The 26,228-nt window shown below is 38.4% G+C and overlaps 2 protein-coding genes across 16 annotated transcripts in view; one reads left to right on the top strand and one right to left on the bottom strand.

The window, feature by feature from the left end:
• The window catches only part of LOC136245251 (uncharacterized), a 33,517-nt gene extending 7,790 nt beyond the window's left edge, over positions 1 to 25,727 (top strand). The window contains exons 2-6 of the mRNA XM_066036741.1: positions 1,634 to 4,519; positions 8,665 to 10,764; positions 10,823 to 10,969; positions 18,771 to 20,051; positions 25,713 to 25,727. Of these exons, the coding sequence (XP_065892813.1) occupies positions 1,670 to 4,519; positions 8,665 to 10,764; positions 10,823 to 10,969; positions 18,771 to 20,051; positions 25,713 to 25,727 (6,393 nt within the window). The 5' untranslated portion in view covers positions 1,634 to 1,669. The remainder of the gene's footprint in view (positions 1 to 1,633; positions 4,520 to 8,664; positions 10,765 to 10,822; positions 10,970 to 18,770; positions 20,052 to 25,712) is intronic.
• LOC136245372 (uncharacterized) lies at positions 14,501 to 18,530 on the bottom strand. Of its 15 annotated transcripts, none has more exons than XM_066036870.1 (9): positions 17,525 to 18,519; positions 17,232 to 17,467; positions 16,822 to 16,890; positions 16,722 to 16,773; positions 16,324 to 16,567; positions 15,863 to 16,260; positions 15,681 to 15,815; positions 14,796 to 15,628; positions 14,501 to 14,688 (listed from the first exon to the last, which is right to left on the bottom strand). In XM_066036870.1, exons 4-8 carry the CDS (start codon positions 16,741 to 16,743, stop codon positions 15,576 to 15,578), a joined length of 852 nt encoding a protein of 283 aa, XP_065892942.1. In that variant the 5' UTR covers positions 16,744 to 16,773; positions 16,822 to 16,890; positions 17,232 to 17,467; positions 17,525 to 18,519; the 3' UTR covers positions 14,501 to 14,688; positions 14,796 to 15,575. The 15 variants fall into 15 exon arrangements, with proteins under 15 accessions (XP_065892942.1, XP_065892943.1, XP_065892934.1 ...); XM_066036871.1 differs by having other exon boundaries at positions 17,278 to 17,467; XM_066036862.1 differs by having other exon boundaries at positions 16,324 to 16,890; positions 17,525 to 18,354; positions 18,439 to 18,530.
• Positions 25,728 to 26,228: the final 501 nt, after the last annotated feature.

Raw genomic sequence — 26,228 nt, 5'->3', positions numbered from 1 at the left:
TAAGTTAATGTTGATTTATTGAGTGGATGAAGCACAAATATAATTGTGTAGACAAATCATGGCAGTGGGAGTGTGTACTTACACATACTTGGCACACGTGAAAGAGCAGTATCTGTTATGTTTCTTTAGCAACACAACGTGATGAGTTGACATAAGTATTCGAATCAGTTTTGTATAAAACATTGTCTTCCTCTACATAAATGGCTAGTTCACCATGAATTAAGTTTGCCCCATAAACTTTATTACAAGGAATGTTTCACCATTTTGTGCAATTTATGGAGTTGTTTCCAATCCATGTACAACATATATATATATATATATATATATATATATCATACAGTACGATAGTACTGTATAGTAGAGACCACAAAGGAGTAGGCGTGGCCCATGGGATAACATCACCCAAAAACCAGCCTCAATTTTCCCTGACAATGATGAGGCAGTATTGGTTAGGTAAAACTAAGCTCAAACAAGCTTTCAGATTGACCCGAAACGCTTTCAACAAGTTATTATATTTAATGGAATTTACTACTGACTGACTGAGTAACTGACTGACTGATTCCTTCAGACAACTGTAATTCGATAACAGCTAAGGCTAGGGGCTTGATTTTTTCACTGTTCGACATCACTTCAGCCCAACAGGTGCCTTTTGGCATACCGCAGTACATACAATGCATTCTTCATGGACTTACCAGTGTCCTCCTTTGTGTTCCATTCATCTTTGCTGACAGCGAAAAGTGTCGATTTACATGATGCTTCCCTTCGTAACAGAAATCGTCCATATTTTTCGTAGTGGCTATTTTGAAGTGCTTTTTAAACAGTTCTTGATTCGTACTGCTGTGTAATGGGTTAAACATAGCCGACAAAGAAGCATAATGGATACTTCACTTTTCAGACGATAATTGATATAGACTAACTGGGGCACGTGGCACCATTTCCTTCTTTCGGTATGCGTGGATTGCAGAGGTGCTTTTTGAACAGTTCTTGATTCGAAATGCTGCGTAAGGTGTTGAACATAGCTGACAACAAAGCATAATGGATACTTCACTTTTCAGACGATAATTGGGGCACGTGGCGCCATTACAGATGTGGTATACGTGGGTTCACCAGTCATAATAATTATTTACAAAAAAAGTTAACAAACATGTACACAGAAAAATTTGAAAATTTTCAACTAGAGTAGGGACCATAACACATCGATAAAAAGTACTGAAACAAGCTGGAGTAGTGCACGATATTAAATCACAGTAAAACAATAAGAAGTGTTATATCCCTACTGTGCTCAAGATACCATATTGAAAATGCACAGTAGGGATATAACACTTTTTATTGTTTTACTGTGATTTAATATCGTGCACTACTCCAACTTGTTTCAGTACTTTTTATTGATGTATTATGGTCACTACTCTAGTTGAAAATTCCAAATTTTTCTGTGTACTTGTTTATATATGTATATATTATCCATGGGTATTACACTGTACTGTATGATTAGAGTACTGATTGCTCTATTATTAGAGTATTACATTAATGATCTGATTGGTCACTTAACAGTAGTCAGCAAGAACCAATACATTTTGCATTTTGTACTTAGCATGGCCTGATCATTACTCAATGCATGTATGTATATTTTTAGCATTGATTAAGGACTTCTGCACTACTCAAATTTACAATGTCTTTTCAAGAAAATCAAAGTGATAGTGGTGATGGTTTTGGTGGTGATGGTGAAGCTATTGGCAGTATTATATCACCTCAACATTCTTTACAACATGCTCCAACACAACATGAACCACACAAATTATCCACTGGTCCTGCTGGTATGAGAAGTGACAGGACAAAGAAAACACAAGAAGCAACTACAGCTGGTATTACTCCTAGTGTACCAGTAAAACCTACAGAGTATATTCCTGGTAATGAAAATGGACCAATCCTAATAGACACTCTTAGTGGAAGAAATGAGTTAGTTAATGCTTCAAATATAAATCGGGAGGTGCCCAATTTGTTCCCAATAATTGGAGTACCTAAAGGAATACCTGCTGGTATTGCTATACCACCTGCAGTACCTCTAGACCTGCCTACACTGGGAGGGAACAAGAAACAGAAAAGGTTACAAGTGGAAATATTTCAGCAGCAGAATTCAACTTCTAGAAGACAACACACCACAACTATTAACCAAAGCATTCCATTACAGCAACAATTTATTAGTCATGACCGCAGTGATCTTCCTTTGGAATTATCTGATCCACAAAATATTATACACATATCTTCTCAATTTTATCATGCTGGAGACTATGGGATGATGATCAAGTCATTGGAAGTGCTTGATAGACATAACATGAGTGCCAAGTATGAATGTCATCCCTTAGCAGTAGGTAGAGCAGTGTCAAACTTGGGAAATGCTTACCAATCAATGGGAAGTCTGCGGAAAGCTAAAGAATATTACGAGATTGCTCTTGGTCATGCTATATATGGTAGTGACCAGCAAGGACAAAGCCGAGCATGTGGCAACATTGGAAATATTTACATGACAATGAAGGAACCAGTCAAGGCAGTTCACTATTACACAGAAACCTTACGTCTGAGTTCAGACAGGTCTACAAAGACCACAGGATACCATAATCGAGGTTGTGCAAGGTTTGAAGTAGCAGAATGCATAATGCAGGGAAAGAAACCAAAGGAACTTGTACGTTCTTCTACACGAGATTCTGTATACAGAACATTGACTATAAAACTAACAGATGAAGTGATTACTACTCATCCAGTACAAGAGACCAGTCTTGATTATAGTGCTCACAGTGTCAGTGAATCTGAAGAGATGATAGAACAAGTTGTTGCAACCCCATCAACAGTGAGTGGTGAATCTCTTGATATTGTGACAAGTGAAGAAGTCACCAGGTTAACTGAGGCATTACCATTTTATGAGACTGCTAAAGCTAATTTAATCGAAGCAGTTGAAGCTCATGAAAGAGGTATACAAAATGTGAAAGGCTCTCATGAATCTTTAAATTTGTCTACATTACTGTTTGAGAACAATTCCAAATCATTTTACAAATTACAAGAAACTAGTGTTGAAATTGGAAGAGTGCATTTGCGGTTGTCAGAGCTTGGTATTATGGACTCAGAATCACAAGAATTCAAACAAGCTTTGGTGTTTGCAGAGCAAGCTCGGGCGAGAACACTTGGTGAGCTGTTGCTACAAAAGAAAAGAGCTTCTTGTTCTGACCTCCTTGCTGTATCTACACCACTTGGCTTAAGTGACATTTTTAAGACAGTAGAGAAACAGAAAATGCCAGCTGTGTTTCTGTCATATTGTCTTTCTAAGCTCTTGATGTGGGTTCTCATACCAATCAATGGTGAAGTGAAGATGAGATGCAATACAATTCAACTTAGGAATGAAGATTTTGATAACAGTTCATTTGAACTCTACATCAGATATAACCTTCTCCAGTTTCTCAACCAAAATGAAGTACACATATTCCAGAGGTGTGCCTATGAACAAGAGTCACCATTCACAGTACTTTATGATGTGATAGCCAGGAGGATAATGGAAGCATTTGAGAGTCTTGGAGCTAGTAAAGTAACAGAGTTCATAGTTATACCAGATAGTGTAACCCACTTGATGCCATTTTCTCCTCTGATTAATAAACAAAATTGGGAGTTTCTTGGTGATAGATTCAGAATTAGAATTGTACCTTCATTTTTAACTCAACTCATAATGAGTGTAACTGGAAATCCAATAGTGGAAGTGCCAGGGGACAAAAGTGACTTTGTTGTTGTTGGCAACCCAAACATTCCACCATTTGAACTTGACTCAGTACAGTGGAACTTAGGTAGACTACCTTATGCAGAAAAAGAAGCAGTTTCAGTGGCAAATATTGTTGGGACCACTGCAGTGTTGAGGGAACAAGCAACAAAGCAAAGTGTTCTGTATCGCTTGCGATCAGGTAAAATTATACATTTAGCAGCACATGGGTCAGCTAATGCTGGTTTCCTTGCTTTTGCTTCATCCTTTCCTGTACCTAAATCAGGGATTGTCAATTCGGAGCACATTTTGATCTTTCCTAAAGAGATCGAAACATTAAACATATCACCAGCTTTAGTAGTTTTGAGCTCATGTGATTCAGGACGAGGTCAGGTGAAGGCTGAAGGTGTCATTGGAATGGCAAGAGCTTTTTTATCAGTTGGAGCACAATCTGTATTGGTGTCACTATGGAGAGTGCCAGATGAAAGTGCTCATATTTTTATGCAGTATTTTTACCAGTTTTTAGTAAATGGTTTACCCAGCTTTCATGCTCTACAGAGATCAATGCAGAGTTTGAGATGTTTTCACAAGTATTCACATTTTGTGCATTGGTCTGGATTTCAAATTATTGGAAAAGAAATCACACTTCATAAAAGCAGTAATTCTCAATTTCCTATTTTGAAAATGATAGGTGAAGCATCCATCTTCCCCAGGCAATCTGTAAAGGAAATTGGTGAAGGTTTGTTAAGTGGTAAAACAAAAGGTCTGAGTAATGTTCAGGTATGTTATCATGATCAATAGTTACATGTTATTTAGTATTCTTATTTCAAAACTTATGGTAGTAAGTCGTGCAGCCAAGGAAAGTAGGGCGTGCGACTACCGTTAGTTATTTACACGAACAACTAACTCTAATAGAACGCACACCTAAAACCCACCTTTAAAACTATTCTTTTTTAAACAAAATGTTGCAATACAACAAAACCTTTGGTGTATTGTTATATAAGCGTATTAAAAAGTAAGTAATCCATGTTATATTTTAGTAACACCACATGAAATTTTGCTGAAAATGTCGTATTCTTCTCCTCCTTCGCATACTCGTTATCGTGAGCTGCTCATTTTTATTACTCTTATATCTTAGATTGTGATAGTTCTACAGCCTTGGATTTGCTATCACAAGTTCTTTGGCTAGTTAAGTTTCTTCAGTACAAATCTTGGAACTCCACCTCTCTTGCGAGAGCCACCATAAGCAATTTTCTCAAAGTTTGATACATTCATTCTTGCGCTTCATGGGACAATCTTTGATATGTAATTAAAAATCTAATCAAAAACAGCCAAGCTGTAAAAAAAGGTGCGGCCCCCAAAAAGGCCATGGTGAAAAAAGATGTGAAATCCAAAGTGGCGGCCAAGAAATGGCTGTGATGATAGGTTAATGGTTACATTTTAATAACAACAATTCAGGTGAATTTGGTGCCAAGACCAAGCGGCACAAAATTCACCTGAATTGTCGTTATTAAAATGTAACCATTAACCTACCATCACAGCCATTTCTTGGCCGCCACCTTGGATTTCACATCTTTTTTCACCATGGCCTTTTTGGGGGCCGCACCTTTTTTTACAGCTTGGCTGTTTTTGATTAGATATCACTTCTTTTTGTATTTGTATACTGCAAAGCCGGCCTATGGCTGGCTTTGGGGCTTTTTTAACCCATGTGTTTTTTTCTTTAACAAAGGAAGAAGAAAAGAACTTAAAGAAGAATTTTAGTACTTCAATTATTTTCGATTTTATTAGTAATTATACAAATTATATACATATATTTATTACATGCCCATTATGCCCCACAGGATAGTTTTTTGCAGCTGATCTCTCTACTGGGTGACTTGAAATGTAGCTGAACTATATACAGGATGGTTTCTTTGTAGCTGAACTCTCTACAAGGTAACCTCTTCTAGCTGATCTCTCTACAGGGTATTTTGTTTCTAGCTGAACTCTCTACAGGTGATTTGTTTGCAGCTAAACTCTCTACATGGTGGTGTCTTTGTAGCCGAACTCTCTACATGATGGTTTCTTTGTAGCTGAACTCTCTATAAGGTGACTTCGTCTAGCTGAACTCTCTACAGGGTGATTTTTTTGTAGCTGAACTCTCTGCAGGGTGATTTGTTTGCAGCTGAACTCTCTACATGATGGTTTCTTTGTAACTGAACACTCTACAAGGTGACTTCTTCTAGCTGATCTTTCTACAGGGTGAATTGTTGTAGCTGAACTATCTACAAGGTAACTTCTTCTAGCTGATCTCTATACAGGGTGATTTGTTTGTAGTTGAATTCTGTACAGGTGGTTTCTTTGTAGCTGAACTCTGTACATGATGGTTTCTTTGTAGCTAAACTCTTTACAAGGTGACTTCTTCTAGCTGAACTCTCTACGGGGTAATTTCTTTGTAGCTGAACTCTCTATATGATGGTTTCTTTGTAACTGAACTCTCTACAAGGTAACTTCTTCTAGCTGATCTTTCTACTGGGTGATTTGTTTGCAGCTGAACTCTCTACATGGTGGTTTCTTTGTTGCTGAACTCTCTACAAGGTGAATTCTTCTACCTGATCTCTCTACAGGGTGATTTGATTGTAACTGAACTCTGTACAAGTGCGTTTTTGTGGGTGATCTCACTGCAGGTTGATTTGTTTGTAGCTGAACTCACTAAAGGGTGATTTTGCTTGTAGCTGAACTCCTTGCATTGTATCTAGTTTCTAGCTGATCTCTCTAGAGGGTGATTTGTTTGTAGCTGATCTCTCTACAAGTTGATTTGTGTGTAGCTGATCTCTCTGCAGGTTGATTAATTTGCAGCTGATCTCTCTACAAGGTAATTTGTTTGTAGCTGAACTGTCTATAAAGTGATTTATTTGTAGCTGATCTCTCTGCAGGTTGATTTGTTTTAGCTGAACTCTCTACAGGGTGATATACTTGTAGCTGAACTCCTTACATTGTGTCTAGTTTCTAGCTGATCTCTCTACAGGGTGATTTGTTTGTAGCTGATCTCTCTACAAGTTGATTTGTGTGTAGCCGATCTTTCAACTGGTTGATTTGTTTGTAGCCGATCTCTCTACAGGGTAATTTGTTTGTAGCTGAACTCTGTACAAGGTGCTTTTTTGTAGGTGATCTCACTGCAGGTTGATCTGTTTGTAGCTGAACTTACTAAAGGGTGATTTGCTTGTAACTGAACTCCTTACATTGTGTCCAATTTCTAGCTGATCTCTCTACAGAGTGATTTGTTTGTAGCTGAACTCTCTATAAGGTGATTTGTTTGCAGCTGAACTCTCTACATGGTGGTTTCTTTGTTGCTGAACTCTCTACAGGGTGTTTTGCTTGTGGCTGAACTCTCTGCAGGGTGATTTGTTTCTAGCTTATCTTTCTACAGGTTGATTTGTGTGTAACTGATCTCTCTACAAGCTGATTTGTTTGTAGCTGAATTCTCTGCAAAGTGTTTTGTTTGTAGCTGACCTCTCTTCAGGGTGATTCTTTATAGTTGATCTCTCTACAGGGTGATTTTTTTGTAGCTGACCTCTCTTAAGGGTGATTTGTTTCTAGCTGATCTCTCTACAGTGTGATTTGTTGTAGCTGACCTCTCTTCAGGGTGATTTGTTTCTAGCTGATTGCTCTGCAGGTTGATTTGCTTGTAGATGAACTCTCTACAGGGTAACGTGCTTGTAGCTGAACTCCTTACTTTGTGTCTAGTTTGTAGCTGATCTCTCTACAGGGTGATTTGATTGTAGCTGATCTCTATACAAGTTGATTGTGTGTAGCTGATCTCTCTACAAGGTAATTTGTTTGTAGCTGAACTATCTATAAGGTGATTTGTATGTAGCTAATCTCTCTGCAGATTGATTTGTTTTAGCTGAACTCTGATTTGTTTTTAGCTTATCTCTATACAGGTTGATTTGTGTGTAACTGATCTCTCTATAAGCTGATTTGTTTGTAGCTGATCACTCTGCAGGTTGATTTGTTTCTAGATGATCTGTCTACAGGTTGATTTGTTTGTTGCTGATCACTCTAAAGGTTGATTTGTTTGTAGCTGAACTCTCTGCAAAATGTTTTGTTTGTAGTTGATCTCTCTACAAGGTGATTTTTTGTAGCTGACCTCTCTTCAGGGTGATTTGTTTCTAGCTGATATCTCTACAGGGTGATTTTTTGTAGCTGACCTCTCTTCAGGGTGATTTGTTTCTAGCTAATCGCTCTACAGGTTGGTTTGTTTGTAGCTGAACTCTCTACACGGTGATTTGCTTGTAGCTGAACTCCTTACATTGTGTCTAGTTTCTAGCTGATCTCTCTACAGGGTGATTTGTTTGTAGCTGATCTCTCTACAAGTTGAATTGTGTGTAGCTGATCTCTCTGCAGGTTGATTTGTTTTAGCTGAACTCTCTACAGGGTGATTTCACTGCTTGAAGTATCTTAGTTTACTACAGTGATATATCCCCAGTACATGGAACAGTTAATTGTTTGTTATTTTAGTAGTTTTTCAGTAAACCCGCATTCACTGATGTTTTACTGAGAGTTTAAAACTTAGTAAAATAATTATGTTCCATATACTTAAGTCTACTGACACTTTACTATCAGTATGTCTACAGTAAGGCATCTTAACAAATTAGTAAATGATTGGGCCTTACTGAACACTATTCTTTAGCTCTAGAGATGAAAATTTTAAATCTGGTATATCCATACAGTTTGCATTTTAGATTCACATTCACATGTGAAATCAACATTTAAATATTTTTAATCTCCTGCACCCATTTATGCTTGGATAGCTCATGAATGCATGATGTTATTAGGAAATGGTTGACTGGCATACATCATTGGTACAAAAATTCTATTTAATTTTGTATATGAACTGAGCTCATCAGTTGTTCACTGTTTGAAATGTGTCATTTTGTTTTCAGACTCCACTTGGAGGAGGAATTTACAGAGAGCAGAAGGAGAGTTTTGATAAATTACCAGATATTAGTACTCCAACTTTGCAAACACTGAAGAATAACGAGCCTGCCAGTTGTGAAGAAAAGAAACTGATTGTATTGCATGACTTTGTCAGTTTGGATACATGTGGCTATGTCATGAATCAGCTACAAGAAACATCAACTGACATTATTATTGTTAGTTATGATTTTCTTTTTAAAAACAACATTGTTACAGAAGTAGAGAAACATCTTTCTAGAGGGTGTAATTTGATCGACGTAACCAATCTACATACTATTAATATTAAACAGAAAATGGTGTATGCTTTATTAGAGAAGGATACATTCAGTGTGAGAGATTCTGACCATGTTGTATTGACTCTTTTAAGTGAGTATTCACGAGGATCAGCCACAATCATACATCTGTTAACATCACTGATGAAGAACAGTGATGATAGCAGAACTGGTTTTAACCTGGTTAAACAACAACTGAAACTCCACATTGGACATAAAAAGTATCTTGAAGCTTCACAAAATTCTAAAAGCAGTGTTAGCAGATCTCAACACAGTACTATTCACATGTTTATTAATGACCTAATAAGGAGTGACCATTTCTCATTACCAGCTCAACACTTGTTGTATTGCCTCGCTATAGTAGGGTCACTCCCTCTACCACAATTCTTTATTAATGAACTTGACAGTGTGATAACAACAGCTGTAATCACTAAGGAGGATAAGAGGATGCAAAGATTACATGGATTTGTTTCTAAGTCACTGGTGGAACAGTTAGTACAAGGAGGGTTTATCAGAATGTTTCCTTATCCTATTACCTATCACAAAGAGTTTGATCCAGAGACTATACATAAAAGTCTTCAACTTTTGTTTGTTCCTAAACTAATTTGCTCCTCTATTGAGAGTGAGATGGATGCTACAGACAAGGCAGTATGCATCATGTCTCTACTACATGCTTTAGAGAATATATTGACAGACCAGAGTACAGTACGCGTTAATATGGTCCACCTCCACTACCTACTTGTGTTGTGCAATAAGTTATTTGATGTCTGTGTCGCACATCACCCTATATTTTATGATGTGATAGCCAAGAAGATAATGAAAGCATTTGAGAGTCTTGGAGCTAGTAAAGTGACAGAATTCATAGTAATACCAGATAGTGTAACCCACTTGATGCCGTTTTCTCCTCTGATTAATAAACAAAATTGGGAATTTTTTGGTGACAGGTTCAGAATTAGTATTATACCTTCATTTTTGTCTCAGCTTGTGATGAGTATAAGTGGTGATCCTGTGGTTGAATTACCAGGAGATAGAAGTGACTTTCTTGTTGTTGGCAACCCAACCATTCCAGCATTTGAATATGATTCTGTGCAGTGGAACTTGGGTAGACTACCTTATGCTGAGAAAGAAGCAGTTTCAGTAGCAGATATTGTTGGGACAACTGCAGTGTTGAGAGAACAAGCAACCAAACAAAGTGTTTTGTATTGCTTGCAACCAGCAAAGATTATACATTTAGCAACACATGGGTCAGCTATTGCTGGTTTCCTTGCTTTTGCTTCATCCTTTCCTGTACCTAAATCAGGGATTGTTGATACGGAGCACATTTTAATCTTTCCTAAAGAGATTGAAACATTAAACATATCACCAGCTTTAGTAGTTTTGAGCTCATGTGATTCAGGACGAGGTCAGGTGAAGGCTGAAGGTGTCATTGGAATGGCAAGAGCTTTTTTATCAGCTGGAGCACAATCTGTATTGGTGTCACTATGGAGAGTGCCAGATGAAAGTGCTCATATTTTTATGCTGTATTTTTACCAGTTTTTAGTAAATGGTTTACCCAGCTTTCATGCTCTACAGAGATCAATGCAGAGTTTGAGATGTTTTCACAAGTATTCACATTTTGTGCATTGGTCTGGATTTCAAATTATTGGAAAAGAAATCACACTTCATAAAAGCAGTAATTCTCAATTTCCTATTTTGAAATTGATAGGTGAAGCATCCATCTTCCCCAGGCAATCTGTAAAGGAAATTGGTGAAGGTTTGTTAAGTGTTAAAACAAAAAGTCTGAGTAATGTTCAGGTATGTCAGCATGATCAATAGTTACATGTCATTCATTATTCTTATATCTTATATACAGTTACTTGTGGGAACTCCAGGTAATGAACCTGAAGAATGTGCCAGAGATTTTATCAAAACTTACTACAAATATTATCCCTGTGGAATGTACTGGTATGATGTGTCTGATGAGTTGGCACTGGAGACTTGTGTTAAAGTGGTCACTGAGGTTTGTGTGTATGTGTGTTGTACCTGTGACACAAATGTATATACAGTGGTTCCTCGATTATGTTAACCTCAGATTTCTGAACACCTCAAGTATCTGAACACCGGACATTACTGTTCTATTACACCGTTTAGTTGCTAGCTTGCATTCTGTGAATGTTCTATTAGAGTCATTGAATAAAGCTCTGTATAAAATCACTTATCTGAATATCTCGTTATTAACAATTAAAATCTTTTTAAAATAGGGATTGATAAAAATACACATGTTACAAAAAGTAAGGGAACAAGCTCAAAAATGTTACAGCTGAAATGAGAATGATCCATGCTAAAAAAGTAAGGAAACAAGTCAAACAAGATTACATGGCTACAGTGAACCCTTGGTTATCTGAGCCCCTTTGTTTCCAGGCAATAATAAATGTTATTGTTTGGATAACTGAAACCCACACATTTATACACAAAGCTCTTTTGAAATGCTCTAATAGAACATACACATGTACTTAAAAATACTCTAATAGAACAGTCAACTCCAATTTCGTATAAACGAGGATACGGATAAACAAGGGTTGGATAACCGAGGGTATACTGTACCTACTAAAATGAGACACATTTTAATGCCTACTTTTGGCTAACATGTTGAAATTAGACTAACTATATCAAATTAACCAAAAGTAGGCATTAAAATGTGCCATCTCATTTTAGCAAGTAGCCATCTAGCTAACCTTGTTTGACTTATTGTTTCCTTACTTTTGTAGCATGTGTATTGTATTGATTGTTACTTCATTTTAAACTTTGTTTTTAATAACTAGTTTGATTACTTTTAATGCCTAGCTAGCCAGCTTATATTACGCGATCACATCTTTTCACGAAACTAGAATAGAGCTCATTGCCTCCCACATAAATGCTAGAGATAATGACTCCTTGACTACTACACCATTTCACTCTCATCTTAGTGTTCACAATCACATGATAAGACAGTGATGCATGCTGCAACTATCAGTCATCACTTTGGGAAGAACAATGAATGATGAAAGCGAACAGCATGGCACAGTGGACCAAACATAATCAGAAACAATAGATTCATTAATTTTCCGTCAATATCTTGACTGTCAGAAATTCTGGAGCCATACACCTAGCGCTACCAGGTCTTACAGCAGGCAGGCAGGAAGGCAGGTAGGCACTTATCAATTATCATCTGAAAAGTGAAGTTTCCATTATGCTTTGTTGTCAGCTATGTTCAACCCATTGCACAGCATTTCGAATCAAGAACTGTTTGAAAAGCACCTCTGCAATCCACGCATACCGAAAAAAAGAAATAGTGCTGCGCACCCCAATTATATTAATTATCGTCTGAAAAGTGAAGTATCCATTACGTTTCGCTGTCGGCTATGTTCAACCCGTTACGCAGCAGTACAAATCAAGAACTGTTTGAAAAGCACCTCTGCAAACAAAATAACCACTATGAAAAATACGGACAATTTCCATTACGAAGGGAAGCCATCATGTGCTACCGTCAAATCTACACCTTTTGCTGTCAGCAAAGGTGAATGGGACACAAAGGAGGACACTGGGAAGTCCATGAGGAATGCATTGGATGTACTGCGGTATGCCAAAAGGCACCTCTCGGGCCGAAGCAATGTCAAACAGTGAAATAATCAAGCCTGTAGCCTTAACCGTTATCAAGTTATGCTTGTCTGAAGGCATCAGTCAGGGTACAGTATCACTCAGTCACTCAGTCAGTAAAACATTCCGTTGAATAAAAAAAATTAAATTCTGTAGCAACTTGCTGAAAGCATTTTGGGTCAATTTGAAAGCTTGTTTGGGCTTAGTTTTATCTAACCAATACTGCCTCATCATCGTCTGGGAAAATTGCGGCTGGTTTTTGGGTGATGTTATTTTGTGGGCCACGCCTACTCCTTTGTGGTCCCTACTATACAGTGCTATCATACTGTATGATAAGTACCATACTGTACACATAAGGCCAGGCCAAATTAATTCACAGTTTATCGTCACCGCCCGCATGGGTTTTTAGGAATAGAGCAATAATTTCATAATTCATTATTTCTCAGGTGATAATCATTACTTACGCTTCTGAACTCGCTTTTGTATATTAAAACATGGTGTGGCAACAAACGTGACGATTATTCCCAGCCCGGACTCGTTAGTGCCTTCAATAAATGGATTTCTAAAGAGAGATTGCATAAATGAATAGCTAAGTATTAACAGTGACGTAATCAAATAAGCTCTGCAATCATTTTTAAAGTAGCTAGCAACTGTGTGAAGCTACTTTTTAAATGTTTTTCCATGTTAAAAAGATTATGAAATATGAAAAATGACCTCCCGCCCGCATGACTTTTTCAAATATCCTGGACGATAAACTGTCAATCAACTTGGCCTGGCCTAATAATACTTTAGTCTATTTATAACTTTAGTAATAATGGTGGTTTGGAATGAGGATCCAGCACATGTACATACAGTTTACCACTATCTTGTTTATCAGTAAAACAAATGTCAAGATAGAATGTTAGCATTTGCATGTGAAATTCAACTTTTAAGGTTACGGGATACCGGATACTACTACTACTACGGTTGAAGCCAAAAAATCATCCATTTACGCATGTTGAATATAAATTATAGTGTCAACATATCACATATATAATTGTCTTTTACAGGAACGACGGTGACGGAGGATACTCTAGAAGACACTGCACTATTAACCTTGAAAGTGCGACAATCAGCGCGCCAAATGCTGTATCTTATGCACTTATTTTAAACGTACTTTTTACATAATATCATTGTATTTCATAGTATTTAGGTCTCCAGAAAGTAAGGAAGTAGTCGCGTCAAGGAATGCAAACTGACGGCAAAATTCATGATCACTACGATGTTTTCAATCGACAATTGTCGAAAATTTTGCCCCGCAATCGGGTCCATGTATCCTTTTCGAAACAAAACTCTCCGTATTGCACTGCTAAATTTATCTGTTAACCCGTTGGTGTCTACTTTACTAAGCAGAGAGTGGCAAATGTCTAGAATTTTGGTTAGCGAGCACACAAGCCACCTTAATGTAAATTAGGACTGATAACATGCATGCGTTCAGTGTTGCCAGATGATTTGCTCCAAATGTTCATGTGAAAAAATAAATTTGTTCATAAAAAGTTCATAAATCCATAGTCACTTTCCGAAAACTAGCCTACACATTATAAATAGGTGGATCTCTGGGTCAGTAAAAAAAGGTTACCACCTAAAATTGCCAAAAGTTCAGATTACTCCAGGTTCATAAAAAAGTTCATAGATTATTTCAGGTTCACAAACCAGCCAAAAGTTCATAGATTATTTCAGGTTCACAAACAAGACAAAAAGTTCATAAATCTATGAACTTTATTCACAGCATGGCAACACTGCATGCGTTTAAGAGTTTCGCGGTGTATCTATGGTATATCTAAGCATAGATACTATACTAATAACGCAGCCAGCTGCCTCTACACATGTTGGTGTTGCAATTTTCGTTACGCGAAAGTTTGTCTACATCTTGTAGTGTGTTTGAAGGTAATATTATTATTATACATACGTACATTTTTAAAATGAAAAATCTAAATTACAGTTGTAGTGTGAACAACGGCTAACAAAAGGAACAACGGCTAACAAAAGGAACAACGGCTAACAAAATGAACAAACTTGACAGACACATTTCCCATGGCATATATCGTAAGAGGAGAGTATCTGCTAGAAAAGAAGATAACACAACAGTTAACAGCACAGCAGAGACAGTTAATGATAGTAGAATAATTAAACTACAACAGCTACAGGAACATTTACAGATTGTAGCTCACCATGTAGCAACTTGCTCACCCTGTGAACAGAAGTCTCCGCAGGACCACATAATATCTGTAAGGGAAGAACGCAGACAAAGACTAGCATCAATTCTTACCACCCGTTGTGCTGGTTGCCATACCGAGTTCTCTTTCTCCACATCTGTTAGAGTCAGTGGACCAACCGGTGGTCAGTACTGGGAGAGTAATTTAGCTGCAGTATGGGGCCAGATGTCAACGGGTGGTGGTCATGCCCCATTACAGGAGTCTATGGCAACTCTTGGAGTCCCAACCATGACAAAGTGATCCTTTATTGCTGCTGAGAAACGCATCGGAGAGTGGTGGTCAACTCTTCTTGAAGATTCCATGAGACAGGCAGGCCAGGAAGAGCGGCAGATAGCAATTTCCAAGAATCGCACTTGTCTGGGTGACCCAGCCATCACAGTCATCTTAGATGGGGGGTGGAGTAAACATGCCCATAAACATTCTTACAATGCGAAAAGTGGGGTGGGAGTCATCATTGGATTAGAGACACAGAAGATATTGTTCATGGGTGTCCGGAACAAATACTGCTCAATATGTAGTCATACCGATGATCCTCCACTACATTCTTGTTACAAGAATTGGGATGGCTCTTCATCTGCCATGGAATCAAGCATCATTGCTGAAGGCTTTCAGAAGTGTACAGCAACATGGGGTGAAGTACAGCAAGTTCATAGGTGATGGTGACAGCTCTGTTTGGTCAACTCTGGTTTCTGCAGTTCCCTGGGGTTTCGCCATTGAGAAAGTGGAATGTGCAAATCACTCAGTCAAGTGCTTTCGCACACAACTGGAGAATTTAGTTTCCAACAATCCTAGTTACAAAGGTAGAGGAAAGTTAACGGAGGCAATGCGGAAACGACTCACCAGAGCAGCTCGCTGTGCAATCGTGATGAGGAGCAAAGAGCCAGACAGGACAACTGCCATTATCAAGCTGCAACAAGACCCCATTAATGGACCTCTCCACTGCTTTGGGTGCCACACCAACTGCAGCATAGATTTCTGTAAAACAGCACAAAAGCATAAGAACACAAACACCTACAACTCACCATCAACTTCCGCTGCATCAGTATCACCCCCGATTGTAGCTGTTAACACGCCCACAATATCAACCCCTACTCCAGCTATTAATATGCCCACTACATCCACTAGCCCAGCACCATCAGACAGCAGTACTAATACTCCACAACTTGATTTGCTTCCTACCACATTGTCAGCTTCAGCATCATCTTCTGGCCTCCATCCACCTGATGAATGTCCAGATGACCTTGATGATCTGATGACTGAACAGGCACAGCACTGGATATATGCCACAAGTGATGAGTGTCTGGACGAAGTGAGAGACATCCCAGAAGAAGATCTGCAAAACATTGACATGGGAATGATATGCGATATCCAGTTAGCTGTTAGTAGACTGGTGAGCAAGGCTCCACAGCTAATTGGTAAGCTAAAATGAGTTGTGAGAATTAATATTCAGTATGCACACACTACAGGTAATTTTACGACCAACCTGGCAGAAAGCTGGATGCATATCAGGTCGAAGTTTGACGGTGGGAAGCAAATCAATAGAGTCCAGAGCGGCTCCTGGCAAGGCCGTTGTGCTGGAGCTGGACTATGCTGTAACTTGGGACCATCTTGGGGACCACTGGCATGGGAGAAGGCTATTGGCGCTCCACCTGATGTCTCTGTGGCTTCTGGACAGAATGCTGTACAATGCTGTGAGAAGGATAGGAAGCGGAAGGCTACTGATGAGTCTAAAGAAAGGAGGAAACGGGCAAAATACTGTACAGCATCTGTTGATAACAGTATAAGCTCACGAAGAGCATACTCCAGGTAATACAAAAGTTTAGTTATTGCAGAATATGCATACCAGTTAAAGGGAACACACATTTTACCTAAGTTTCATACCAGCAAGCAATTTTGGTTGCATTACAGCAGAATCACTCTTAAAGGATACTCCCTGTAGAGGACACTGTATGTTTAATTTATCAAGAGGACAGAGAACAACCTCCTTATAGCAGTAAAATTTCAGTTGGTCCCAAAGTGTCCATTAAATAGAGGTTCTGCTGCATAGTGACTAAAATTATTAGGGCTCAAACAAATAGTGGCTTTTACTATTCGAATATTCTTTATTCACAACTACCGAATATTCGAATATTCTTTTTTAGCATTGATATGCAATAATCCTACGGTTACACAAGATGTCTCTTTAATATAATTCAGAATCAACATGATTCGATCACTTATGTCATAGATTTGCTTATGTAGGATCAAGAATTTCCATGTACTCTACCACTGATGTTATATATTTCCTTTGAAACGAATATTCGAATACCAGAAATGGTATTCGAAAATTCGTTTGAGCCCTAAAAATTATACAGAATAGCATTAGAATCACAATGAAATTTGCCAACTGACATGCTGTAAATTGTGTAGAAGCTTACACACTGTACACACCACCCACTTTATAGCATAGAAGTTGTCCTTCAAAAATATGTCCACCCTGTAGTATCCATTTTCTCTATACTTTTCATAAATATTACACAAATCCTTTTATACCATCCTTTACCATCTAGACATGATGGTGAAACTGAAGTGGATGATGTTCCCAGCCACCTCCCATGCTCCCGATTGCAGGAACTGTCATTGGCATTCTACAGAAGCAAGATACTCATTGACACCAATGCCATGAAGAGAGTTGAACTGCTTACCTCACAACAGGGAGATGATGACACTGCAAGGGCAATTTGGAAAGCTGAAAGGAGGCTACGCATCACCTCTTCAAACGTTAAGAATATTGACCAACGCAGATCAACTACTGCTTCTGCTCCACTTGTCCAGCGACTGCTTTACAGCAACTTCAAGGGGAACACAGCCACCCGGTATGGTTTAGCACAGGAAAGAGTCAGCTCTATCAAGTACTTGGAATGGCTGAAACAAAGTGGATCTGCTGGGGCTACAATCAACCGCAATTGTGGTTTAGTCATATCAGCTACTCACTCATGGCTAGCTGCAACACCAGACGCATGGGTCAAGGATCCATCCGCCTCACCACCAGAAGGCTTGGTTGAGTTTAAAAATCCCTTAGTTATAAGGATTTGCTCTTGCAAGAAGCGTTAGACTGCAAACGTTGTAACTGTTTGGAGAAGGCCGACGGCTCATTATCACTGAAACGCAGCCACGAGTATCACTTCCAGATCCAGTTCGCCATGTTTTGTACGGGCAGGAAATGGTGTGACATTTTCATTCGAGCCAAGGACAGCCACTGTGAGAGGATCCAGTACGACGAAGGGTTCTGCTCCAAAGTTATTCCGAAGTTGAAGCGATTTTACTTCTGTGCCATTCTGCCTGAACTGACCCTTTCTTGCCAGCCAATACGGGAGCCCAAGGAATGGATAGACGACGAAGACAACTGGATGGGCATGGTTGAGGGTATCTCTTCTTAACTGTTGGTCGACTCCCGTGTTGCCGGCGTAGATTCGTTGCGTAGCCGTAGATTGGGATAGAAAGTTGGCTTTGTGTGCCGGTATTCCACTGCAAACTAATTCATAATAGTATATAATCTTGTAATCATACTAATTCACGTAGAATATCTATTTGTTATCACTTTATTTATTACTATTACTTGTACAATATCAACTTCTTCAGAACCCTCGAACTGAAACAGTGCCAACGTGGTGTCTCTAAATATAGATTTGCGCACAAATTACGTAAAAAATATTTTCCATCGTGTTATTGTTATATTCGGTAAGTAGCGGGTATCCCGTAACCTTAAACATTAAATTAATTTTGTTCTCCCACACACATATGCTGGATAGCTTATGGATTTACAGTTGATTAGTGAGTATTGGGAATGGTGCGTATATCATTAGTATAAAAAATTCATTCATGCAAACACTAGTGTGTGAACTTTGATCATCAGCTTTTACTGTTTAGAATGTGTTTTTTGTTGTTCAGACCACATTTACAGGAGAAGTTCACGAAGAGCAGAAGGAGAATATTGATAATTTACCTGATATCAATGCTCTAACTTTACAAGCATCATTGATAAAGAACTGTGGTGATAGCAGAGCTGGTTTTGAACTGGCTAAACACCAGCTGAAATTCCTTAATGCCGGACTTCTTCTTGAAGTTTCACAAATAAGGAATGATCATTGCTCGTTACTAGCTCAGCATTTGTTGTATTATATTTCCAGATTAGGTTCAATCCTTCTTCCACAATTCTGCTTTGATAAACTTGACAATGTGGTAACAACAGCTGTAACAACTGAAGAGGGCCATTCTGATCTTGATGCTCAAATTGCTAATAAATGCAAAAAATCAGTGACAGAAAAACTCAAGTACCCAGCTGCGAATTTATGTGGAATGGCTATGGATTTTGACATCTGTGACCGATGTGCCTTTGATAGACTGACTACTGTAAAAGAAAGTAGTTGTGGTCATATCATCTGTAAGGACTGTCTCAAGGATATAATTGATCCATTCATTACAGGCGTGTGTTCAAAGTGTCAGGATACATCCCAAAATCTAACTCATCATGTTGAGTATGAATGTCCACGTCGTGAAGTAAAATGTCAATATTGCCACCTTGTTGGAGAACAGCAGTTTATTGAGGGTGAACATGACAAATTTTGTCCCAAGTTCCCTGTAATCTGTCCTAAAAAGTCTTCTAATAATAACACTATATCTCAACTGCAAACTGAGAATAAAATAAATACTTTTGAACAAATGATAATTGATCCAGATGGAACCTGGCGCAAACTTATTAATTCCAAAGTAGGGAAGTCATCAGATCAAACTGTTCCAGTACTTGTGAAGATGATGGAGTATACCAATAAAAAGAGAAATAATATTAACTGGTACAGTGACTCATTCTACACTCATTACAAGGGGTACAAGTTGCGCTTGTGTGTTCATTTCAAAAACAATACTCACCTGTCAGCCTGTCTGTTCCTCGTGGAGGGTCCGTATGATAGTCAGTTAAAGGAGCATTGTGAGGTGAGGTTGTTGAATCAGGTCAGTAACAGTGAGCATCATCTAGGAGTTGGAAAGTACATAGACATTGGTCACAATAGAATCACTACCCAAGAGAGATGCATGCCCAAGTGGTATAGTACTCAGTTTATTGCCAATGAAGTTCTGTACAAGACCACTGCTACATGCCAGTATCTCAAAGATGATAGCATCTTCTTTCATGTAAATTATAATCTAATCCAAAACAGCCAAGCTGTAAAAAAAGTGTGCGGCCCTCAGAAAGGCTATGGTGAAAAAAGATGTGAAATCCAAGGTGGCGGCCAAGAAATGGCTGTGATGGTAGGTTAGTGGTAAAAATTTTAATAATGACAATTCAGGTGAATTTTTGTGCCGCTTCACAAAAATTCACCTGAATTGTCGTTATTAAAATTTTTACCACTAACCTACCATCACAGCCATTTCTTGGCCGCCACCTTGGATTTCACATCTTTTTTCACCATAGCCTTTCTGAGGGCCGCACACTTTTTTTACAGCTTGGCTGTTTTGGATTAGATTTCATTTCTTTTTGTATTTGTATACCCCAAAGCCGGCCTATGGCCAGCTTTGGGACTTTTTTAACCTATGTTTTTTTCTTTACTACAGGAAGAAGAAAAGATGAAGTAGATGTACTTTAAATATTTTATCAGTAAATGTACAAATTATATATACTGTATAATACATATGTGACCGGATTTGCGAAAAGGGGTCCAATTTGCCAACTTTGACAATTGATAACTTCAGATTGGAAAGAGCTATTGCCTTGATATTTGGGCAGTGGTGAGCACCACTATAGCTGAATACATGGTGAAATGTTCAGGTTAATAATTATGTTACTTGAACACTGAGTTATGGTCTCCAACATTTACGGAATTGGATGTGTGTGGAAGACCCCTTTTCGCAAATCCGGTCACATATATTGATTACAGAAATCTCCATGGTGGTTTCTTTGTAACTGAACACTCTACAAGGTGACTTCTTCTAATTGCTCTCTCTACAGGGTGAATTGTTTGTAGCTGAACGATCTACAAGGTAACTTCTTCTAGCTGATCTCTCTACAGGTGATGTGTTTGTAGCTGAATTTTGTATAGGTGATTTGTTTGCAGCTGAGCTCTTTACAGAATGGTTTCTTTGTAGCTGAACTCTCTAAAAGGTAACTTCTTCTAACTGATCTTTCTACAGGGCAATTTGTTTCTGGCAGAATTTTCTACAGGGTGATTTCTTTGCAGCTGAACTCTCTACATGGTGGTTTCTTTGTAGCTGAACTCTCTACAAGGTAATTTCTTCTAGCTGATCTCTCTACAGGGAGATTTGTTTGTAGCTGAACTATCTACAAGGTAACTTCTTATAGCTGATCTCTACAGGGTGATTTGTTCGTAGTTGAATTCTGTACAGGTGATTTGTTTGCAGCTGAGCTCTTTACAAAATGGTTTCTTTGTAGCTGAACTTTCTCCAAGGTAAGTTCTTCTAACTGATCTTTCTACAGGGTGATTTGTTTGTAGCTGAACTATCTACAAGGTAATTTCTTCTAGCTGATCTCTCTACAGGGCGATTTGTTTGTAGCTGAATTCTGTACAAGTGATTTGTTTGCAGCTGAGCTCTTTACAGAATAGTTTCTTTGTAGCTGAACTCTCTACAGGGTGATTTGTTTGTAGCTGAAATCCCTACAAGGTAACTTCTTCTAGCTGATCTCTCTACAGGGTGATTTGTTTGTAGCTGAACTCTCTACAGGTGATTTGTTTGTAGCTGAACTCTACAAGGTGATACTTCTAGGTGATTTCTCTACAGGATTCCTTGTTTCTAACTGAACTCTCAACAGGGTGATCTGTTCATAGCTGAACTTTCTACTGGGTGATTTGTTTGCAGCTGAACTCTCTAAATGGTGGTTTCTTTGTAGCTGAACTCTCTACAATGTGACTTCTTCTAGCTGAACTCTCTACAAGGTGACTTGTTTCTAGCTGATCTCTCTACAGGGTGACTTGTTTCTAGCTGAACTCTCTACAGGTGATTTGTTTGTAGCTGAACTCTCTACATGGTGGTTTCGTTGTAGCTGAACTCTCTACAAGGTAACTTCTTCTAGCTGATCTTTTTCACTGCATATTTGTTTGTAGCTGAGTTCTCTACAGGGTGATTTGTTTGCAGCTGAACTCTCTACATGGGAGTTTCATTGTAGCTGAACTCTCTACAATGTGACTTCTTCTAGCTGAACTCTCTACAGGGTGACTTGTTTCTAGCTGAACTCTCTACAGGTGATTTGTTTGCAGCTGAACTCTCTACATGGTGGTTTCTTTGTAGCTGAACTCTCTACAAGGTAACTTCTTCTAGCCGATCTTTCTACAAGGTGATTGAGTTTTTTGCAGCTGAACTCTTTACATGGTGGTTGCTTTGTAGCTGAACTCTCTAAAAGGTGACTTCTTCTAGCTGAACTCTCTACAGGATGATTTGTTTGCAGCTGGATTCTCTACGTGGTAGTTTCTTTGTAGCTGAACTCTCTACAATGTGACTTCTTCTAGCTGAACTCTCTACAGGGTGACTTGTTTCTAGCTGATCTCTCTACAGGGTGACTTGTTTCTAGCTGAATTCTCTACAGGTGATTTGTTTGCAGCTGAACTCTCTACATGGTGGTTTCTTTGTAGCTGAACTCTCTACAAGGTAACTTCTTCTAGCTGATCTTTCTACAGGGTGATTTGTTTGTAGCTGAATTCTCTACAGGGTGATTTATTTGCAGCTTAACTCTCTACAAGGTGACTTCTTCTAGCTGAACTCTCTACAGAGTGATTGATTTTTTTTGCAGCTGAACTCTCTACATGGTGGTTTCTTTGTAACTTAACTCTCTACAGGGTGATTTGTTTGTAGCTGAACTCTCTACAGGGTGATCTGTTCATAGCTGAACTCCCTATAAAGTAACTTCTTCTAGCTAATCTTTCTACAGGGCGATTTGTTTGTAGCTGAGTTCTCTACAGGGTGATTTGTTTGCAGCTGAACTCTACATGGTAGCTTCTTTGTAGCTCTACAATGTTACTTCTTCTAGCTGAACTCTCTACAAGGTGACTTGTTTCTAGCTGATCTCTCTACAGGGTGACTTGTTTCTAGCTGAACTCTCTACAGGTGATTTGTTTGCAGCTGAACTCTCTACATGATTGTTTCTTTGTAGCTGAACTCTCTACAAGGTAATTTCTTCTAGCTGATCTCTCTACAGGCCGATTTGTTTGTAGCTGAACTCTCTACATGATGGTTTCTTTGTAGCTGAACTCTCTACAAGGTGATTTCTTCTATAGCTGATCTTTCTACAGGGTGATTTGTTTGTAGTTAAACTCTCTACACGATAGATTCTTTGTAGCTGAACTCTCTACAAGGTGATTTCTTCTATAGCCGATCTTTCTACAGGGTGATTTGTTTGTACCTGAACTATCTACATGATGGTTTCTTTGTAGCTGAACTCTCTACAAGGTAACTTCTTCTAGCTGATCTCTCTACAGGACAATTTGTTTGTACCTGAACTCTCACATGATTGTTTCTTTGAAGCTGAACTCTCTACAAGGTGATTTCTTCTAGCTGATCTTTCTACAGGGTGATTTGTTTGTAGCAGAACTCTCTACAAGGAAACTTCTTCTAGCTGATCTCTCTACAGGGAGATTTGTTTGTAGCTGAACTCTCTATACATGATTTGTTTGCGGCTGAATTCTCTACATGATGGTTTCTTTGTAGCTGAACTCTCTACAAGGTAACTTCTTCTAGCTGATCTCTTTACAGGGTGAATTGTTTGTAGCAGAACGATCTACAAGGTAACTTCTTCTTACTTATCTCTCTACAGGGTGATTTGTTTGTAGCTGAACTTTTTACAAGGAAACCTCTTTTAACTGAGCTCTGTACAGGGTGAATTGTTTGTAGCTGAACTATCTACAAGGTAACTTCTTCTAGCTGATCTCTCTACAGGATGATTTGTTTGTAGCTGAACTATCTACAAGGTAACTTCTTCTAGCTGATCTCTCTACAGGGTGATTTGTTTGTAGCTGAATTCTGTATAGGTGATTTGTTTGCAGCTGAGCTCTTTACAGAATGGTTTCTTTGTAGCTGAACTCTCTACAAGGTAACTTCTTCTAGCTGATGTATCTACAGGGTCACTAGTTTGTAGCTGAATTCTCTACATGGTGGTTTCTTTGTAACTGAACTATCTACAAGGTGACATCTTCTAGCTGATCTTTCAACAGGGTGATTTGTTTGTATTTGAACTCTCTACAAGAAATCTTCTTCTAACTGATGTTTTAACAGGGTGAATTGTTTGTAGCTGAACTCTCTACAGGGTGATTTGTTTGTAGCTGATCTCTATACAGGTTACTTATTTCTAACTGATCTCTTTAATTCTGTTCAGGGTGACTGCTCTATTAGGATGACTGCTCTATTAGAGTATCTCGATCTCGCACTTGCTACACCAAGTTGGATTTCGTGTTATAACTCCGTGGATTTAAGTCTGATTCTTCTACACCATTGAAGAGCCTTTCTAAGATGATAACTCCATCTGTACAGCGATTTTGAAAGCATTACCCCAAGCGGTTTACCTGGTAGGCGTGGCAAGCATAATAATAATAATAATAATAAAATAAAAATATTAAAAATTAGCTAATCTCGATTGCGTAATTGTTACACACTGTTGATTTTTTCGCTGTATCTTCCTGGTTTTTAGCTCGATTTCTTTCAAACCACAAAAGGTTTGAGGTTCAATAGTTAACCTATTCACCCACCGATTTTCAGCTTCTTCCCATACGCGGTTTACCCTGTAGGCGTGACAACATATTGGTGTTATTTTTCGTGCATAATCGCTCATAACTCTTTGTCTGTTTATGGTATTCCAGCCAAAGTTGGTACCGAGATGCGCCTTTATACCCCCCTTCTGTGTGCCAAATTTCAAGGCAATCGGATAACGCGTTCGAGTTTTATAGCAGTTTTTGTAAGTGTGCGACAAGAAAAAGAAAAATAAGAAGAAGAAGAAGAAAAAAAAAACGAAGAAACTCAGCCAATTTTTGAAGTCGCATATCTCGGGAACGCGCGAAGCGATTTCGCTCAAATTTGGAATGTAGAGTGCTGCAGTTGGGGGGCATGTCCACAGCAAAAATCGTCTTGTTTCATCAAGGAAGCACAGAGCTACGGAGGTGCGAAAATTGCGTTTTCTTTCTTCCTGTCAATATACTCACGGGTGTTACGCGCCGGCTTCTTGGGCCGCACGACACACTACCGTGTGTCTTGATTTGTACTAATATATAAGCAGTTGTAATTAAGGACATGATATATGTAACTTTGTAATGCCTTTTTATAAATTTGGTGCTAATAATTTAGTTGCATCTATTTTCTGAAGTTCTTTCCTGAAAACAATTTATTGATGTACAGTAATAATAGTAACAAAGTATTTGTCACTGTTTCCAATGGTAAAGTTATGAGCTGTACAGTTGTTTGATATGAATCAGTAAGACAACTTTTATCCTAGAGAACTCCAGGGTATGTGAACGCTTTATTAGAGTTTATTAGCTAATTTTTTTGTAAAACCTTAATCTCCCTTGATTATTTGAATACTAGACTGAAGCTATATACAATTACCATTCTTTAGAGTAAAATCCCTTTTAAAAGTTGCCCTTAGTAGCATGCTCGACTGCAAAAGTTATCAGATAACCACTGATTGCTAGTAGCATAACTAAAAGTGCATAGTCATTGCTGAAAAACGTATATCAGGAGCATAGAAAGGAGGGGGTTTCCAAGGGAACTCAATTTGAAATTTAGATTCTTATAAATTTACAGCAGAACACACCATTTATAGGCAGCACAAAAGTAGTGAGTGACAACATGTTGTACAGCATAACAGTTTATAGTAGCATGAAACTTACCTTCATTCCCCAGGAAAAGGATCACTGATACATTTAAAGCATGTTTTTCATCAACAACCACTATAGTATAGTTATCTGTGCTATGCACATTTTTCACAGTAATTAGGAATGTGGTGATTATGCTGGCATACTTTCAGGAATAATCGGTATGTGTACATGTGCATGGGAATCAGGAATTATGCTAGCATTTTAAGGTGATTATGAAGCTTTAACAGTCGGATAATCTGCAGATTGTTAAAAAAGATCAAGATACTCTAATAGGGCAGTCAGAAACTCTAGTCACTGAATATTATTTACTCTAATAAAACAGTCACATTGAAATGAAATACTCTAATACAGCAACCAGCTAAAGAATTCAAGACTATTGAAGCTTAAACATCGATTAAAATGGTGTGATACAGCAATAAATTGGCTTTATTGGTGAATTATGGTGGTGTAATTTTTGAGCACTGCTCAAAAGTGTAATGCTCAATTTTTGGAGTAGAATAGCCTCATGCCTAACAGTACTTACATTAGTAATCAGCTATTT

Source organism: Dysidea avara, chromosome 15 (assembly GCF_963678975.1).
Source record: "Dysidea avara chromosome 15, odDysAvar1.4, whole genome shotgun sequence".
NCBI classification, from domain to species: Eukaryota; Metazoa; Porifera; class Demospongiae; order Dictyoceratida; family Dysideidae; genus Dysidea; species Dysidea avara.
Note: the sequence above shows the minus strand (reverse complement) of the source record. Positions and strands in the feature narration are given on the sequence as shown.